Source organism: Ammodytes marinus (genome assembly GCF_949987685.1).
Source record: "Ammodytes marinus genome assembly, chromosome: 9".
In the NCBI taxonomy this organism is placed as follows: domain Eukaryota; kingdom Metazoa; phylum Chordata; class Actinopteri; order Uranoscopiformes; family Ammodytidae; genus Ammodytes; species Ammodytes marinus.
The window spans coordinates 1,339,678-1,359,119 of NC_137213.1; the positions used below are offsets into that span (position 1 = coordinate 1,339,678).

A 19,442-nucleotide genomic window follows, 5' to 3' on the forward strand; every position below is an offset into this window, starting at 1 on the left:
ATTTGCGATCGTTTGAGATGTAATAAAAAGCGAACAGCAACAGCACAACACGAGCGTGCTCCATACTATCGCCCGGGACACACATCATGCATCTGCTGTGTTTGCCTTTTATTCTCTGTGACCGTGTTAAGATTATAGCAGCTGTTTGTACAGTCTATGGAGCAGATGCACAGCTCTCGTCAGCGATGCAACACTTCAGCTCAGTAGTCTCACCTTTTATTTTTCTTATTTTTTACCTGCAGACGATCGCGTGTCTGCTAAAATAGAGAGAAATAATCTGTTGATTCTGATTCACTGATTCTGTAGAAACTCAACATTTATTGAATGTAGCCTGTTATAAAATGACGTGCAGTGCAGATACATTTACTGCTTCTCCATACGTCATCAGCCTGATATGCATAAACCTCCCCTGGACTTCAGACCCCGGTGGAAACACACACAGCCACACGGCCCAGGAACTAGAGGTGGTTGAGGAGTTCTTGGAGCTTTTAGTTCCTGGTAGTTTTGGTGGAAACACAACTTTAGTTACATAGCTGCAATGATGTTACCGTAGTTACGTATGATGTCACCATAGTCACGTAGACTGTCCGCCATAAACCCCGCCTATCAAGTAAGGGTACTGTCGATGGGGGAAAGGCAAGCCAGATCTAGGGCCAACTGTGCAGAACCCAACTGTGCTGCTTACCCTTACACAGCTAGCTTTACACCTAGTTATTAATGGAGGTGGAACTGTGTTCTAATGTGTTAGACTTGTTGGTATGTAGACGTGCGTGTAGAGTGCACACTGACCTCGGTCCAGCTTGATCCCTTCATCAAAGCGAGAGAAGAGCCTGTAGCGCTGAGCCCAGTATTTAGCCAGCTCCGGTTCACAGGACATGTCTGCTGGGACCTGCTGTCTACTCCAGTATTTAGCCAGCTCCACTTCACAGGACATTTCTGCTGGGATCTGCTGCCTACAGCGCTTATTCCTCCTCTTCTTCTTCTTTTTCTTCTTCTTTGGCTTCTCCAAATCGTTCATACTCAACTCTACAGACAAACCAAACCATTCTTCATTATCAGACCACACCCATTCTCACCAGTATCGTCTCATTTTCCTGCTAACAAACATGGAAGACACATGCTATGCTTGACTTCTTACCACTGTTGCCTTCAGGTGCGTCAGTATGGACGGAGTCAGGAATTAGGAGGGATGGGAACACAGTGGTCCTCTGGTCATCCAGACTGCATAGAGAGATAGAAGGCTCTTCTTCATCAGCACTCTTCTTCTTCTCTTCTGTCTCTTCTCCCAGTAGTGGAGGCGTGTCCTCAGCTTCACAGCCAGTCATTTGAAGAAAGTTCTTGACCTGTGATAAACACTTTATTAGACTTATTTTTTTTCAAGATTTTTTTTTTCCGGGTATTTTCAAGATTTTGTTAGATAGTACAGAGTTGAAATGGGGAGACAGAGAGAGAGGGGGAATGACCTGCAGTAAAGGTCCACGGGTCGGATTTGAACCCACGACCACTGCAACGAAGGCCGGAGCCGATACGGTACGCGCTCTATCCACTACGCCACCGGAGCGCCCCACTTTATTAGACTTCTATAGGAGATTCATGTGAACAGAAGTGGATTCTGCTACTTCCATTTGATCCACTTATTTCCAGCTCCTATGGTTGGGTGATAATACGATAATATTATTTCCTTTGTATATGGACCTAATATATAATATATAATATAATTTTGTGTATGTATTTAAGCTGGGGCGCCCTCGGCTCAGTTGGTAGAGCGTCGCCCCCATGGGTCTCGGCCAGCAGCGGACCCGGGTTCGATTCCAGCCCGTGGTCGTTCTCTACATGTCACTCCCCTCTCTGCCCCATTTCAACTCTGTCTCTACACTATCAATAAAGCATAAAAATGCCAAAATAATATCTTAAAAAAAAAAAAAAAAAAGGACTAAGCTATTTAGACGGAGCACTCATACTCGCTATGCGTCACCTGACCTGGGGCCTCATTTATAAAGCTGTGCATGGGATTCACGTGAAAGTGAGCATACGGAAGAAATGTAGGATGTACGTGCGAACAAAAATATTTTGATTTATAAAACAGTGCGCACTCACGTCCTACGCCTGTTTCCCTTTATAAATCGGAATCAACTCTAAAAGTGGCGCAGCCTTTGCGGGCTTCACGTAACGCCCATATTTACCCATACATAGTCATTGACACGCCCGAATTAATATAATTTACTGAGTGCATGAAGGCGGTAGTGGCAATCTCCGACTGAAAGGGAAATGGAAAAATAGACTCCACACGGTGTGGATCACTGCGGTCACGCCGAAGTACCCGTTGGAGAAGTGGCGACCAGGGAAATATAGTTTGGTGGCACAGTGTGAGCGTAAAGGCGTCAGAGTGCAGCCTGTGGTCGAAATAAAAAGAAGCGATCCGACATAAAAGTGGACGCAAAAAAGTACATATCCTCACACAGCAGTGTTTGTGCCTCGAGCGGGGGACACTGATTCGGAGAATATCTCCCGGGGCAGTGACAGGCGGCGGAAGGTTAATAATACACTTCACAGCCCCTTTCAAAACACAGTTACGACGTGCATAAAGAAACACATAGATAAATGCCATGAAAAATGAGTACAATATGTGATGTACAGTAGGCTTATGATTAATGTATGAAACTGTGCACTCCTGTCTGCCTGACTGAGGCATCGAGAACAGCGTCAGTGTTAAACTAATAGGCTGTATTCCACCTCAATATTATCAGAATTAATTCAATAACATGCAGATAGGTTATTCTTTAATAACTGCAGAGCATATTCGAACGTTGTTTTTTTTGCACTCATATCTCCGTTTGTAGGCTATTTAAGATCCTAATTTGTTTTTTTTGTTGGTATCACTCCATGGAAAATTCCGTGGAGGCAATTGTTTGTTAGTTGTAAAAATTGCTTCATCCATTTTGCAAAGGAACTCCCAATATTTGATAGACCTACATGGCTTATAATAGGCCTATATCTGGATTCATTTTACACAAACACATTCGTTCTCGCACTTCATACATGTGCCGACGGAGTCGCCGTTTCTCCTTTCTTCACTTTCTGTGCGTACGCATGGGTCAGAGCTTGCGTGGAGGACCGCACATCTTCCCGTCAAGTTTGCTTTTTATAAATCAATAATTTATCAATATTTGCTTAGAAAGTAGCGTGCGCCCTCTTTTGGCGTACGCCATGTTTATGAATCAGGCCCCTGGCCTCTTCTCAGAAAGTATCATTTGAAAGAAAAGATGGCTGACGCAAAACAGTGGGTCCCCAAACAAATGACAGAGCTGCTTCATTGTGTAAAGCCTTTTCAAAAGAAGAATGCAGCTTCAAATACTTACGGCCTCCACACACATCCTACCTCTACTGCGCGTCTGCGTCTGACTTTTTTTTCACCGACCGTGTAATCAACCTAGAGCGGCACGTCTGCAGCGACGCTCCACTTTACCTCAGGTCAGGTGTGGCGTAAACATTTAGCGCCGCGCCGGTCAGCTGCTTTACAACAACAACACTGGCCGGTGAATTGAGAGCAGAAGTGCTGGAGCTTGCAGTAAGAGGGCCGTATTTTACGGTCCCCGTGATGAGTCCAACATCTCTGGGACATTTTTTTTTTTTTTTTGGCATTTTTATGCTTTATTGATAGTGTAGAGACAGAGTTGAAATGGAGCAGAGAGGGGAGTGATGCAGAGAACGACCGCGGGCTGGAATCGAACCCGGGTCCGCTGCTGGCCGAGGCCCATGGGGGGGGGGGGGGGGGGGGGGGGCGCCCTACCAACTGAGCTAAGGGCGCCCCCAATCTCTGGGACAGTTAACCAAACTGACAAAATCACTCCGCTCACTGCATCACCTGTGTGTGTGTTTGTGTGACAGATTGGCTGTGAGCGAGTCTCTTTGAGGGCAGCGCTCTGCCATTCAGACATACACATATACATACACATACACACAGTGTGTGAAGTCACGTTACTGTAGACAGAAATATAGTGTGGATATACGCTCAGACTTAGGATAATAATAGCGGCGGCGATCCGGTCGCAGCCTGGCTTAACCTAGCTTAGCCTAGCCTAGCTTTCCCACTTTATTGTACAACTGGGCAGAAATAGACTCATAAACTCTGCAAAATGAAGCGTGGGGGTTTGGATTGAGCAGCGGACCTTATGACCAGCTAGATTGTACGCCGTTCCTTTTATTTGGTGATTTTTACTGGACATCAGGCCGCCGTGGTTAATGTTAAACACACGTCCTTCAACTGCTAACATGGTCGCATGTTTAGAACGTAGGCTATGGAACGTCAAACGCCCCCCTGTTCCGCAACAACAAGCTGGCCGCATTTATACAGAGAGGCGGAACAGATTGTGTCGGGAATCTTACTACCCCCCGAGGTAGTAAAATTGGAACCATTTGCTTTTACAGAGGCTTTATGACATTGGCTTTGATCAGTCTGCATGTAGCTGGTTTAGGGATTATCTCTCTGATAGACAACAGTCAGTTAAACTGGGAAGATACCAATCTGAATTCTTAACTGTCACAAATGGTGTCCCACAGGGCTCAATTTTAGGTCCAGTTCTTTTCACAATTTATATAAATAACATTGTTTCATCGCTAAAAAACTGTCACGCCCATCTATACGCTGACGACACAGTACTGTATTGCATTTCCGATTCGGTGCACCAATCTATTGAGAACCTACAAAGCTCTTTTAATGCTCTGCAGGACTGTCTAGTAGACCTCAGGCTTGTTCTTAATACAGACAAAACCAAATATATGTGTTTCTCCAAAGCAAGAACTACAAATTTGAATGCTTTTAATGTTTTTACAAAGAATGGATTTTTAATTGAAAGAGTCACAGAGTACAAATATCTCGGCATCTGGTTAGATGATAAACTCACTTTTAATTTCCATATAAAAAATCTTGTTTGTCGACTACGACAAAAAATTGGCTATTTTTATAGGAACAAAACCACCTTCCCTTTATTTAGTAGGAAAAGGATTATTGAGGCAGTTTTTATGTCTGTCCTTGATTACGGTGATGTGGTTTACCGGCATGCATCTCATTTAGGCCTTTCACACCGCCGCAAAATCGGCGCTAGTTCTGGGCTAGTTCGGAGTTAGAGCCAGTGTTTTGGTTTCACACCGCCAGAAAGCCTGCTCCGGGCCGTAAAAACCGGTTCAACTCATACCCCAGGATTGAGCAGGGTTTGAAGTGAACTGCTTGCGCCAGCGGCCGGGGGAGGGATTATCCTGACCAACCAGACCAACTAAAACCTCATGCCCGCCATGTTTAAAAACACCGCTACTACGAGACGTAAACATAACATAATTACCGAACGTAGCGATCAAATTGACCGGCGAGAATACGCTGTATGGGTCCTGTTTGGTTAAGAAAGCAAAGCGAGAGCTAACACGTGTAAAAATAAGACGTATTCGCCGCTGTTGTTGTGCTTAAAGCTAGCGGTAGCTTTAGCGTTAGCCACAAGAGCAGCGGCGTCGGGCGACGTACACACATGTTTACAGTGACGTCAAGACGTTGCTCTCTTGCTCTCTCTCATGGCTGTCTCCGGTCGATGTGAAACCAACCGGTTCATAACTGGGATAAGGCTGTAACCAGTTTTGAACTAACCCCAACACCAGCCTGGAACTGACTCTTGGTTCATTTTGGTGTGAAAGGCCTAATTCATGTCTTAAACTCCTAAACTCTGTTTTTCACTCTGCTTTAAGGTTCATCACAGGAGATGCTTATGACACACACCATTGTCTTTTATATGAAAAGGTTGGGTGGTACTCCCTTAAAGAGAGACGTGATGCACATTGGCATATTTTTATTTACAAAGCCTTGACCGGGAAGCTTCCTCGTTATTTAACAGAAATGTTGCAAATTTCAGATGGGCTTTATCAGACCCGCTCCACTGACATGCTCATGCTTTATGTCCCACAAGCCCGGTCTGAGCTGGGAAAGACAGCTTTTAGCTTCAGTGCCCCCGACTCCTGGAACAACTTACAGCAACAAATTAAACTAAATACCTTCATATCCTTTAATCAATTTAAACAAACTATCTTAAATCTGCCAAACTCTACCTGTAACTGTTTTAATTAGGCTATATTGTACTTTCACCCATTTAATTTCATTTTAATTGCTGCCACTCTTCACCACTATGTAAATGTTTCAATTGTTTTTTTGTTTTTTGTTTTTTTCTTCTCTTCACCTGTTGTTGTGTATTTGATGTATTTGCATTGAATATTGTGTATGCATTGTTGTTTTTCCTTGGAATTTGTTTGAACTCGACACCATTGAAAATGAGGGTCACCCCTCAATTGGTCTCTCGAGGATAAATAAAAGTTAAATGAAAAAATGAAAATGAAATGTGTGTGTATGTGTGTGTGTGTGTGTGTGTCGGAGTGAATGTGTACCTTGTAGAGGGCGCTGCTGCTGTGTGGCTGTGTGCTGTATTTGCTCATGCTGCATACTGCTCTCTTAGTCCAGCGCTGCCTGTCACCCTTCTGACCAGCGCTGCCTTTAAAGCTCACCACACTGTCGAACCTAAGACACAAAGACATCCACACAGACATTCACTATGGAGAAACTGCTCCAGAACAAGCCCCAACCACAGCAACTTCTACCAGCATCCAATGCAGAAGTGACAAAAAATTGCAGTTGCACTGGGGGGCCAGTTTCAAAACAGAGCAATTTCTCAACATCAACATTCAGTTAATAATACCATAGAAAGTATATAAAATTACTTAAGAAATAAAATAAAATAAAATAAAATACTCATTACCGACGTTGTTTTACGACATCACTATTTTTTCAGTAAATAGTGAGAAAGACTATTGTTCTGCTACTATCAGATAAATCCAGACAGTATGTCAGCCTCATGTGTTAAGACATCTGACTGAGCAGCAGACAGCTTTTCAATGTGCTGTAAAAGACAGGGAAACAATCTGAAAACATGTGTGCTGAACAAGAGACCGGTGAAGGGTGTTTGACATCTAACATACATTAGTCCCTTGTAGAAAGCATAGAATGGACTACTGCAGCCTGATGGGGCTTACATAAAGGACTTTCAGAGGCAGCCTGATCCAACATAATAGACTTACAGAGGCTCTGAGTTGTGTTTGAGGCCCAGTTTACTCCACACATCCTCAACGCTTAGGTTTGGGCTTTCCTCCACATCCAGCTCATGACTGCACACACAAAGATTAAAACATGATTAGTGTTAATATGTTGACAACTACAGCGTTCTGTTGTAGCTCTTTAGGCCCAAAACATAAACCTTTGATAAAGGAGATTTATTTGGTCATAAATCAAAAACATTTGCTTTGTTTGAAACTTAATTTCCCCATAAGGAAAGTGTCCAGCTAACCATCTGGGGCCGTATTCACAAAACATTTTATCTTAGCGCTAAGAGTACTCCTAAGGAGCACTAAAAGTTCTTAGTAAGGAGTAATTTCTTAAAACCTATTCACAAAGCTGATAAGACCAACTTTTACTAAGGAATGGGAGGGACTCCTAAGCTAAGACTAGAGGGCGGGGTTGACCCTGTTGCTATGGATGATGTCATGTTCATACCTTCTATGCCCACAGTGATTAGCTAAGAGGGAATGAGAGCTAAGAGTGAATTTATGATGGAAACACTGTGGGAGATATCCATATCGTGTCGCTGTATTAAAGTAAAGAGTTTTTATATACAATTAATGACAAGTGACACTGATTTAACATGAAACCAAGATACTGCAGGGTTTCCCACACATTTGTTCACAATTAACCTACAATAGCGCCACATAGGTTTATTAATTTTAAATTTTACAATGATTTGAATCGGAAAAATATCCTCATTGAACAGCTGCACGCCATGCACTCTCACTGTATTTCTCTCAATGGCGGACTATGCAGCAATAGTCAGACAGAGACAAACCAGGAAATTCACAATTTAGAAACAACAGCCGGCGAAATCGTAAAGTACATGCGGAAGGAAAAAGGCGAGACGCGCAACTATACAGTAGCGGATCTGTGGAACGGAGGAGATGCTGCGAAGCGCCACATATAGGCCTACTCTAGTAACAAATTAAACCCAAACGTGACACCAACAGTAACTTTCAGTGCATCATAAACCCAAAGCAACTGGAGGAAAATGAACTTAATAAATATTTTTTTATAACAATATAATAAATATAAATGTGTCTATACTTTCTAAATATAGCTTTACTAAGATCATTAAACCCTTACAGCTATTAAAGGTACCTTTTATAAAGCTCACTAGCATTAAATCTCTCCAAAACACCATCAAATGGTTGTCTGTGATTTACTCTTAGTGACTTAGGAGTCCTCTCGAGGACTCTTAGCTTTACATAGATTTAGGAGCTAGTTTTAGCGCTAAAATGCTTTGTGAATTACACTTATCTTAAAAAGTTAGGAGTCCTAAAATTAGGAGTGAAACGCCCCTTATTTTTGAGAGTTACTCCTAAATCAGCACGTTAGGACCTACTCTTAGCCTTAAAATGTTTTGTGAATACGGCCCCTGATCAACCACAGCTCCTCACATCAACAACAAGCTGTCTTCCACTGTCTTTTCACATTTCAACTTTTTCATGTTGGCAATGCTGCACCATATGAATATTGAGATGACGATATCACTTGTGATAATTATTTAAAAAAAAATACATACAGTCATATGAAAAAGTTTGGGAACCCCTCTCATCCGGCATTATAATTGACTCTGCTTTCACACAAAAAAAGATAAAAGTGGTATGTCTTTCATTTACCAGGAACAGCTAAGTACTGGGATGTTTTCCAAACAAAGATTTTTTGAAAAGCAGTATTTAGTTTTATGAAATTAAATAAAATGTGAAAAACTGTCTGTGCAAAAATATGGGAACCCTTGTGGTCTTGCTGATTTTATTGCATGTAACAGCATGTAAAACTGATGACTTTAAACACAAAATTGGTTGGATTATGTTGTTAAGCCTTGAACCTCATAGAAATGTCTGTTTAACCATGAGAAAATGTATTTTAGGTGCCTAAATGCAAGTTCCACTTCTCTTTGACTCTCTGCAGAAGTGAGACAGAATGCAATCATCAAAACAGCTCCCAAAAGATCTTAAAAACAAAGATTATTCATTGTCATGGTTTAGGGGAAGGCTACAAGAAGCTTTCCCAAAGGTTTCAATTGTCAATTTCTACTGTAAGGAACGTTGTCAGGGAATGGAAGGACACAGGCACAGTTGCAGTTAAACCCAGGTCTAGCAGACCAAGAAAAGTACAAGAGCGGCATATGCGGCGGATTGTGAGAATGGTTGCACACAACCCAAAGATCACCTCCAAAGACCTGCAAGAACATCTGGCTGCAGATTGTGTATCTGTACATGGTTCTACAATTCAGTGCAATTTGCACCAAAACATCTGTATGGCCGGGTGATGAGAAGGAAGCCCTTTCTGCGCCCACGCCACAGATACAGTTGCATGGAGTATGCAAAAGCTCATTTAGACAAGCCAGCTTCATATTGGAAGAAAATGCTTTGGACTGATGAGACAAAAATTAAGTTATTTGGTCTTTATAAAAAGCAGATGTTTTGGTGCAAATTGCGCTGAATTGTTGAACGATGTACAGATACACAATCTGCAGCCAGATGTTCTTGCAGGTCTTTGGAGGTGATCTGTGGGTTGTGTGCAACCATTCTCACAATCCTCCACCTATGCCGCTCCTGTTTTTTTCTTGGTCTGCCATGCCTGGGTTTAACTGCCACTATGCCTGTGTCCTTCCATTTCCTGACAACGTTCCCTACAGTCGAAATTGACAATTGAAACCTTTGGGAAAGCTTCTTGTAGCCTTCCCCTAAACCATGACAATGAACAATCTTTGTTTTTCAGATCTTTTGGGAGCTGCTTTGATGATCGCATTCTGTCTCACTTCAGCAGAGAGTCAAAAGAAGTGCAACTTGCATTTAGGCACCTAAAATACATTTTCTCATGGTTAAACAGACATTTCTACGGTGGCGCTGAGCATTCACCAAATAAAAAAAAGTTTCAGAGCAGGATCTCGTAATTACGAGATAAGGATCTCGTAATTACGAGATAATATCTCGTAATTACGAGATAAGGATCACCCTCTCATTCATCAATAACGATGTCTGTGTGTGTGTGTGTTTGTGTGCAGACGAGGTGAACCTAGCCATAGGAAAACGTAGGCAATAGCCTTGGTTTCCGGACTAGATACAATGGGCCCCATAATCAATACAATTATTTTAAATATCTGTTTACTGTTCATTCATTAATCAGCGATCGCATCGGGAAATGAGGGACACACTTTCACTTTGTATGCAGTTTGTTCATTATGAGCCACCGGAGCCACCGTACTGTGTTGCCTCATCCAATCAGAATGCCCGGTGGGCTAGTTCACTTTTACCTCCTGTTTGTTACTGTATCTGAACGCAGTTTTATTGAATGCTTTGATTAAATGCAGTCGTTAAACTCGGTGTAATCCATGACTCATACATAAGAACTTTCTACAAGGAGGGCATGACAATGAGTATAGCCATGTCAACTTTGTGCAGATATGCAGTCACTGGGACTATTCAGGAGAAAAGCCCAGTCGGACCTCAGCAGCTGATCACGGGCGTAAAGCCGAAAGTGTGTCCCTCAGTACCCGATGCGATCGCTGATTAATGAATGAACAGTAAACAAATATTTAAAATAAGTGTATTGATTATGGGGCCCATTGTAGTCCGGAAACCAAGGCTATTGCCTACGTTTTCCTATGGCTAGGTTCACCTCGTCTGCACACAAACACACACACAGACATCGTTATTGATGAATGAGAGGGTGATCCTTATCTCGTAATTACGAGATCCTTATCTCGTAATTACGAGATCCTTATCTCGTAATTACGAGATATTATCTCGTAATTACGAGATCTTTATCTCGTAATTACGAGATATTATCTCGTAATTACGAGATCCTGCTCTGAAACTTTTTTTTATTTGGTGAATGCTCAGCGCCACCGTACATTTCTATGAGGTTCAAGGCTTAACAACATAATCCAACCAACTTTGTGTTTAAAGTCATCAGTTTTATATGCTGTTACAGGCATTAAAATCAACAAAACCACAAGGGTTCCTATATTTTTGCACAGCCAGTTTTTCACATTTTATTTTATTTCATACAACCAAATACTGCTTTTCAAAAAATCTTTGTTTGGAAAACATCCCAGTACTTAGCTGTTCCTGGTAAATTAAAGACATACCACTTTTATTTATTTTTTGTGAAAGCAGAGTCAATTATAATGCCGGCTGAGAGGGGTTCCCAAACTTTTTCATATGACTGTATACAGTGTTAATGTCATTGTGCTTTAAGTTGACTGCCAACATAGACCCCAGACAGTAAGTAGCCTATGCATATTATTATTACCCCTAGGCCAGGGGCCTGTTGCATAAAAGTAGAATTAAGATATCCAGGATGATTGATAAATCCAGCCTTGACAAAGTCTAGCCTGGGCAATTTGGATTAGACAGTTGCATAAACGCCAATCCAGGATGCAAAGGGGCTGCTTTGTCAAGCCAGGTGTAAGTAATTCTGTTAAGTGCCAGCCCACAGCTTTCAGAAGTAGACCCAGAGATCAAACACAGATTTACTGATGGAAAAATGGAAAAGACGGCCCATTTTCCCACAATGCCTTGCTAGTTTAAACCATAAGTGAGGGGGCTGTTCAATTAATAGAGCACCTTTATTCTCTGCCCAATGATCTTCATGCCCCTGTATTGAATAATTATAAAATAGTTGACAGGGAGCAGTCTGAAGGTGCATCTAAAAAATAGAATATCATGGAAAGTCAATTCAAAAAGTGAAACTTTCATAGATTCATTACACAAAGTGAAATATGTCAGGCCTTTATTTGTTTGGATGATTGATTGATCATGGAATAAAAAAATCCAGTATCTCAAAAATATTAAAATATTACATACAACCAATCAGAAAAGGGATTTATAATACAGAAATGTCGACCTTCTGAAAAGTATGTTTATTCTAGATTCATTTCACTTCATGTGTAATGAATCTAGAATATATTTAAGTTTCACTTTTTGAATTAAATTAAAGAAAAAAGGAACTTTTCATTGATATTCAATTTTGTTTCAGATGCACCTCGATATAGTTATAAGTACAAAGTGAATGTATTTGACCCACATTTGCAACGTCATCTGCCATCGATAATCAATTGTATAAATATAGCCTGCAATATGAACAGACTATCACATACATTATTATAATTTATATATTTTTTATCTTAATCTAATTATAATTAAGTTTATTATAAATGGTTCAGGTTAAATAAATAAAAAATAAGAACTATTTCACTAAATGACAATGCAGTCTTTTATGTGGTACTTTAAAAACAGGCTAATGAAAATAAAGCAGTACACAGAAGATCATGGAATTACTGTTAAACACCTTGATTTCAGATCAGAGTGACAGCTGACTGAGCCAATCAGGCAACAGAATAAGTTTATCCTTTACGTTTAAAGGATAAACTGTTGCATAAAACTAAGATAAGGGATTAACCTAGGATATTATATAAAGTATAAATCTCCATGGTAATTTATGTCCCTCCACTTTTATGCAACCGGATCGAGGCTAACGCAAGCCAGGATAACCAAAATATCCTAGGTTAATCCCTTATCTTAGTTTTATGCAACAGTTTATCCTTTAAACGTAAAGGATAAACTTATTCTGTTGCCTGATTGGCTCAGTCAGCTGTCACTCCGATCTGAAATCAAGGTGTTTAACAGTTATTCCATGATCTTCTGTGTACTGCTTTATTTTCATTAGCCTGTTTTTAAAGTACCACATAAAAGACTGCATTGTCATTTAGTGAAATAGTTCTTATTTTTTATTTATTTAACTTGAACCATTTATAATAAACTTAATTATAATTAAATTAAGTTGAAATGATATAAATTATAATATTTATGTGATAGTCTGTTCATATTGCAGGTTATATTTATACAATTGAATATCTGTGGCAGATGACGTTGCATATGTGGGTCAAATAAATTCACTTTGTACACACACCTGCGTTTGACCTTAGCCTGTCCTGCTCCGGGGGGCTTGTCGTCATCATCATCTTCTCCACTTGACCTTGACTTATCCCTGGAGCCACGCTGTATGTCAGAGCTGCCAGGTGCATGCTGGGAATCTGATATTTGGTGTTAGAATAGAAAATACCAAAGCAGTCAGCATGATAAAGTAGCAATGCAAACAGACACACACACACACACACACACACACACACACACACACACACACACACACACACACACACACACACACACACACAGACAGACAGACAGACAGACAGACAGACAGACAGACAGACAGACAGACAGACAGACAGACAGACAGACAGACAGACAGACAGACAGACAGACAGACAGACAGACAGACAGACAGACAGACAGACAGACGCACGCACGCACGCACGCACGCACGCACGCACGCACACACACACACACACTCTACCTGTGTGTTGACCTGCTGTGTGGTGCTGTGTGGAGGAGGCAGCAGCTCTCTTGCGGTCGTTCCCTCCATCAGAAGGAGGTTCCTGGGTTACACACCCAGCGCTCACCCCTGCTCCTCCCAGGGTGCACTGCTGTCCCATCAGATCATTCAGAGCCTCCACGTCTACATCACCTTCTCTCTGTTGGCTCAGTGCTCCAGTGTCTTCCTCTGTCTGTGAGTCTGTTGTGTGAGGGACAGACTGTGTGTCTGCTGTGTGAGGGACAGACTGTGAGTCTGTTGTGTGAGGGACAGACTGTGTGTCTGCTGTGTGAGGGACAGACTGTGAGTCTGTTGTGTGAGGGACAGACTGTGTGTCTGCTGTGTGAGGGACAGACTGTGAGTCTGTTGTGTCCTCCTGACAGACAGCCGGCGTCTCATTGGTGGAGCCCTGTGTGATGTCATTGCTCCAGCCCTGTGTGCTCCAGTAGCAGTATTGTTCCCAGTAGCTGTAGTATGTCTCTGCAGTGTGTTGCCTCCACTCCTCCTGAGTGTCTGCTTCATCCCAGGGAGCAGCCACCGTCTCTGGGTGTTTGTCCAGCCAACTGCTCCACAGCAGACCTTCACCCTGCTGAGCTACAGACAGACAGACAGACAGACAGACAGACAGACAGACAGACAGTGGATAATAATTCAGACTCCTTTTAATCCCACACACACACTACACATGGCGTTTAGATTGATATTGTAACACCTACACACCATTTATTTTACAATCATACTATCATTTGTTGTTGCTGACTGTAATCTTACCCCAGTAGGCTTCCCATCCAGCAGCTGAGACGGCTTCTGTTCCCTCCTCATGACAAGCTTCCTGCTCATCAACTAGATCAACCAATCACAACACACAGTCAAATGACATCACACAGCTCATGACATAACAATTAGAAGGATTACAATATGTAAATGGAATTCAATTCTTAAATACAAATGATAATTCATCTCCTTAGAGTCAGATGCTACTAGTTAGCATTGGTAAAGCAGGGGAGGCTCAAAGTGTTGTCTCAATACTAAGACTACATTAGAATCATTCATTCATTGAATTACCTTTATTGTCAACATGTCCATCTTGCTCCTCTTCATCTGACTGTGTGTCAGGCTTCCTGTTGGACCGCCTCCCCTGTCACATGACCAAGCACAGGCCAATCAGCAGCAGCTTTATATTATATTATATTATGTTATATTATATTATATTATATTATATTATATTATATTATATTATATTATATTATATTATATATTTCTATGAGGCTTGTTGGGGCGATGTTGCCCATATAGACACATCTTCCTATGTGATGGCCCATGCCGATAAGCTCTCTGTCTGTCTGTGTCTCTCAACAACACTGCACACTCAGTCACTCCGACAAAAAGAAAAGAAAAAAAGATTGCATCGGCCAAAAAATGTAATTAAATCTGCTGGCGAGTTCAATAGCTGATGGACTGCACAGCCCTACTATACTTTATACTACTGCTTCACACCGCAGGGTTCAACATAACTTTTTTTTCCTACTGGCCCGCCGGGCCAGTGGATCCGAGTTTTACTGGCCCCTTGTATATTTTCACTGGCCCTGCACACACTTTTTTTTCTTCATAATTTAGTGTCAATAATTATAATACCTGTATTAGAGAAAATAAAGAAAGATAACCAGATCTAAAGGGAATATCTATACTGTAACAGTATAGATATTCCCTTTAGATTTGGTTATTTTTCTTTTAGTTAATTATATGAAATGTTGATATTGCTCATACACATAATATAAAACCAGGCAAACATATTGAATTAGAAGCCTACAACTGAAAGTATGTTGAAGGGGTCGGCCAGTATTTTAAAGTCCAGTAGTTTGATGGTTGTTTTTATTCTTGAATTTGGGCAGTTTAATGAATAGTTCACCTGCAGAAGTCATGTTCAAACATAAAAAAAAAAAAAGAGATGAAGGTCTGATCATTCTTTGTGGTCTGGTAGGCTGTTTTTATTACTTTCTCTATATGCATTAGGGATGTGAATGTGTCGACCGAATGACCGGTTTTCCACTTGCGCTCAAGTTGACTTTAAAAATAGAATAGAAATCCGAAAATCAGTGGGTTATGCCGTTTTTTTAATGGGAGATTTCACCGTGTATGTGAGTTCACGTCTGGTCGTGAGCGCCCTGCAGGAGTGTCACTTCTCCATGAAGTGTCAGCTTCACATATAAGAGTCCGGTGTGGGCCAATTTTTTCAAACTATTGATAAAAAACAATGCAGTGCAAAATATGCAGCATAAGTTAAACGCTCGTCTAAGACTATGACGTTAAATCACCTTAGAAACACACAATGCCTTCGTCCGATCACAGCAGCGTTTCACCGTGTGATCTCGCCAGCGAGTGAGCCGCCGCGCAGATGAACTGTGGTTTGTGGCTAAAATAATAACCGGGGATATTCTCCCCGTTAGCGATTTCAATGGGAAAGACTTCCGCGATCTGATTGAATGTCTCGAGCCTGAAAACACAGTGCCAAACTGCGCGACTATAGGAACTGTACAGTGAGCGGAGTCCCTCCGTTCGTTTCTGTCTACAACCGACACAATCACCGGAGACGCATTCACAGCGTTTAAATAACGCCTCTCATTTGCAGTGGCGTCTTTGCATTAGGGGCCAGTGGGGCACGGCCCCACCAGAGGGCGCTGCCGTGCAGGGCAGGATTATAAACTTTTTATTTTTATTTTTTTGTCAAAAATGTCATTGAGCATAAGTTAATATTAAATTCATTGTTAATAATGAATTACATGTCCGCAGTTTTAATGTGATGAACGCAATTGTCTTACTTTTTGTAGTGTAGTAGTTGTGTGTGAACTAGTTCGTTGCTCCGTCTCGTCTGTTCCGCTCGGTGGGGCCCAGCCGAGATGGCCCTGCTGCTGTGTAGCCGCGGACTGGGGAGTTGGTGCGCGAGCATGCGCGTGCGCAACGCCCGCTTTAGTTTCGACAGAGGGGCCCGAAGGTTAGGGCCCCAAATCGCTTCTCATTGGCTGATTTGTAGAAAGGGCGGGGTGTACGGCGGGAGCTGCGCAGATCTTGCTAGCTACGTAGCTAACGTAGTAATACTGTTACAGTAAATTGACGTCACGTTTATTCACTGTGACTATTTGTATGTGAATGTGCTTTGTTTGAATTGTGTTGTCGTCACTGCCTGTTGCAAGTAACCCACATTAATATCTAAATAGTAGGCTAAAAAAAGGGTCCTGTGTTTCTCGTTTTTCCCAAAAATGGTCCTATGTTCCCCGGTCGCAATAGTTTCATGCGCCGTAGCTGGGGGCAGAGCCGCTCCAGCCCTGCCCGACTCGCTGGCTCTCCCCGCGGGGAGAACCTCCAGTGATGCCTGGCTCAGTCGCCCCCTCGACCGAGCGAATCTACGAGCGGCCGCCCCCCGCCAGAGCTGCCTTTTCAGTCCAGAGATTCGACTATTCGGCTGCCGTGCAGGGGCAGGTCTTTTGGAGGTTTAAATGTGTTTTCTTTCTATTAACACTTTTGGTAGGCTAAATAATAGCCTACATGCTTGCGCGTTGCGCTCATTAGCGTATACGTTCTCACCTGAACAGTTTTCTGTCAATCAATCTCGGAATTGTAGCCAATTTATTCCTGTCGGGTTGTAGGCTCCTGCCCATAATGTGGTTCGGTCAGATCCAGGCTAATGAACACGGGGCTCATGTAGGTCTAGTGGATTATGGTGGTGCTATTGATATAATAGCCTGATGTCGTCAGATTCGCGTTTGAGTGATGGTATTATTCAGCTGCAATTTTGGTCCCCTCTGTCACTTGCTGCTTTGTTTTTGTTGTGATGGTAGTAATATGTGGTATTTCTGGATTGCGTTTTAAGATTTTCCTGCATGGCCCCACCAGAAATTTCAACCCAAAATCGCCACTGCTCATTTGTATTACCATTGGGGCTTGGATGCAAATACTGTAACATTACGGCGGCAGATAAAGGAAAAGCGCAGTTATCATTTTCTGCACCTCAACCTCTGCTGTGGGAAGAAAGAAAGGGGGCAGTCGATTGATTTGTCGACTCGCAGGCGGACGATAGGCAGCTCTGCCAACGGAGCGAGAGTGCAACCGCTTGTTGCTCCGCCTGTCAAAACGCCCACGCATCGGTTGTCCACTGGCCTTTCATTAAAAAATATATTTTATATTAGGTTTATTATATTGAGTCTTAAATAAACACTGCTTTCATTACGACTCTGAACGCGCATTTCAATGAACCACGATGTAGTCTACAAAAAGATACTGAACTGTGATTGGCCAGTCACTGGCCCGGGCGGGACAGTGACTGGCCAATCAACTTTCCTGCATATGATTTTACTGGCCCCGGGCCATCGGGCTATACGTTATGTCGAACCCTGGACACCATAGATAGTATATAACATGATACAGGTCAGCTGACTTACAGACACTCTCTTGTGGTCAGAGGAGCTGCCAAACGCCACAGGCAGACCCATGCTGACCATCATCTGACCCTCTTCATCCAACACCTCCTCTTCTTCATCATCATCTTCTTCATCATCGTCTATGAACCAGGGGAAATGGACATCAAATGGAATAAGTGTACAACTAGCCTACTGCTTTCATGATCTCTGTGTGTGTTGGGCATGTTATTCAGTCAGATGGAAAACCACAGTAAACATGGTTTTACACGTTTAATGTGGAATATAATGTAACATACCTGTGAGTGCAGCGTGTGACGGGTCAAAGGAGAACTGCCTGTTGTCAGACCGATACAGCTCCCGATCCCTAGACACACACACACACACACACACACACACACACACACACACACACACACACACACACACACACACACACACACACACACACACACACACACACACACACACACACACACACACACACACACACACACACACACACACACACACACACACACACACACACAGGTTGTGTTTTCATCACTTCCGAGGACATTACATAGGCCTAGTTACATTCTTCACCCTAGACACGCGCGCACACGCACACACACACCCCTGACAGGGAGAGCTAGGCTACAGAAGATAGAAGAGGTTCTCACAGTACAAAGGCCCTGGAGCATCGGCAGAGGACCCTCTCCTCCTCACTAGAAGACTGTTTACGACTGAACAAGATCTCAGCCACCAGCTCCACCACCACACGGCTCCTGTCCAGCATCATGGCAACGCACACATACTGGAGCCTATACACACACACTTCAAACACACTTTAAACACACACACACTCAGGTCTGTCTCCCGAGCAGAAGGGGATCAATCTAACATCACACGCACGATCACACAGTGAACACACCACGGAACACACGAGTAGACAACGCTGACTTCTTCCTCTTCTTCTGGTTTGCGGTTTCCCGGCAGATTGTAGGGTTGGTGTTTATTAGTGCCATCTACTGGAGGCGTTAGCTGCTACACTGGCCGCTCTGATGCCCAGGGAGCAAATGTACAAATTATTGTTATTTGTTCTTAATGTTGTGTTCAGGTGGTTGAACAATCCTATGCCTTGTATTTAGCACATGATTTTTATTTTGAAGGCTATGTGTTAGGAAATCTTATTTTCCAGATTTGTAACTTCAAAGCTTTTGGCTTTAGGCCTAGCCCAAAGTCTAGCTACTGAGAAAAAAAAGAAGAGAAGTAGGCCTATAGAAACCGTTTCCTAATATGTCAAAATCCTTGCTCTTTTAATGTGTCTTGCCTGGCCCTGTAGTGCTCTTTTATCGGTTTACCAAATGGTTACTTTTTTCTGTAGGTCCGACCTAGCCTATAGCATTTCAGCACATTGGAGGATCTATACGCCTATTCTTGTTTTGTAAATTGCTTTGTGTCAATAAAAACAGCCTGTGAAACCTCTTTGACCCGGTCTGCTGAGGGGA

The 19,442-nt window shown here is 42.4% G+C and overlaps 1 protein-coding gene across 2 annotated transcripts in view; it reads right to left on the minus strand.

Moving 5' to 3' along the window:
* tgs1 (trimethylguanosine synthase 1) overlaps positions 1–18,886 on the minus strand; it is a 45,119-nt gene extending 26,233 nt beyond the window's left edge. For both annotated transcript variants that reach the window (XM_080033677.1, XM_080033676.1), the window contains exons 1-11: positions 18,615–18,886; positions 18,252–18,319; positions 17,977–18,095; positions 14,606–14,678; positions 14,312–14,383; positions 13,523–14,134; positions 13,076–13,199; positions 7,111–7,197; positions 6,424–6,553; positions 1,139–1,343; positions 790–1,026 (exon numbers count right to left, since the gene is read on the minus strand). In XM_080033677.1, coding sequence (XP_079889803.1) covers positions 790–1,026; positions 1,139–1,343; positions 6,424–6,553; positions 7,111–7,197; positions 13,076–13,199; positions 13,523–14,134; positions 14,312–14,383; positions 14,606–14,678; positions 17,977–18,095; positions 18,252–18,319; positions 18,615–18,733 — 1,846 coding nt within the window. In that variant the 5' untranslated portion in view covers positions 18,734–18,886. The remainder of the gene's footprint in view (positions 1–789; positions 1,027–1,138; positions 1,344–6,423; positions 6,554–7,110; positions 7,198–13,075; positions 13,200–13,522; positions 14,135–14,311; positions 14,384–14,605; positions 14,679–17,976; positions 18,096–18,251; positions 18,320–18,614) is intronic.
* Positions 18,887–19,442: the final 556 nt, after the last annotated feature.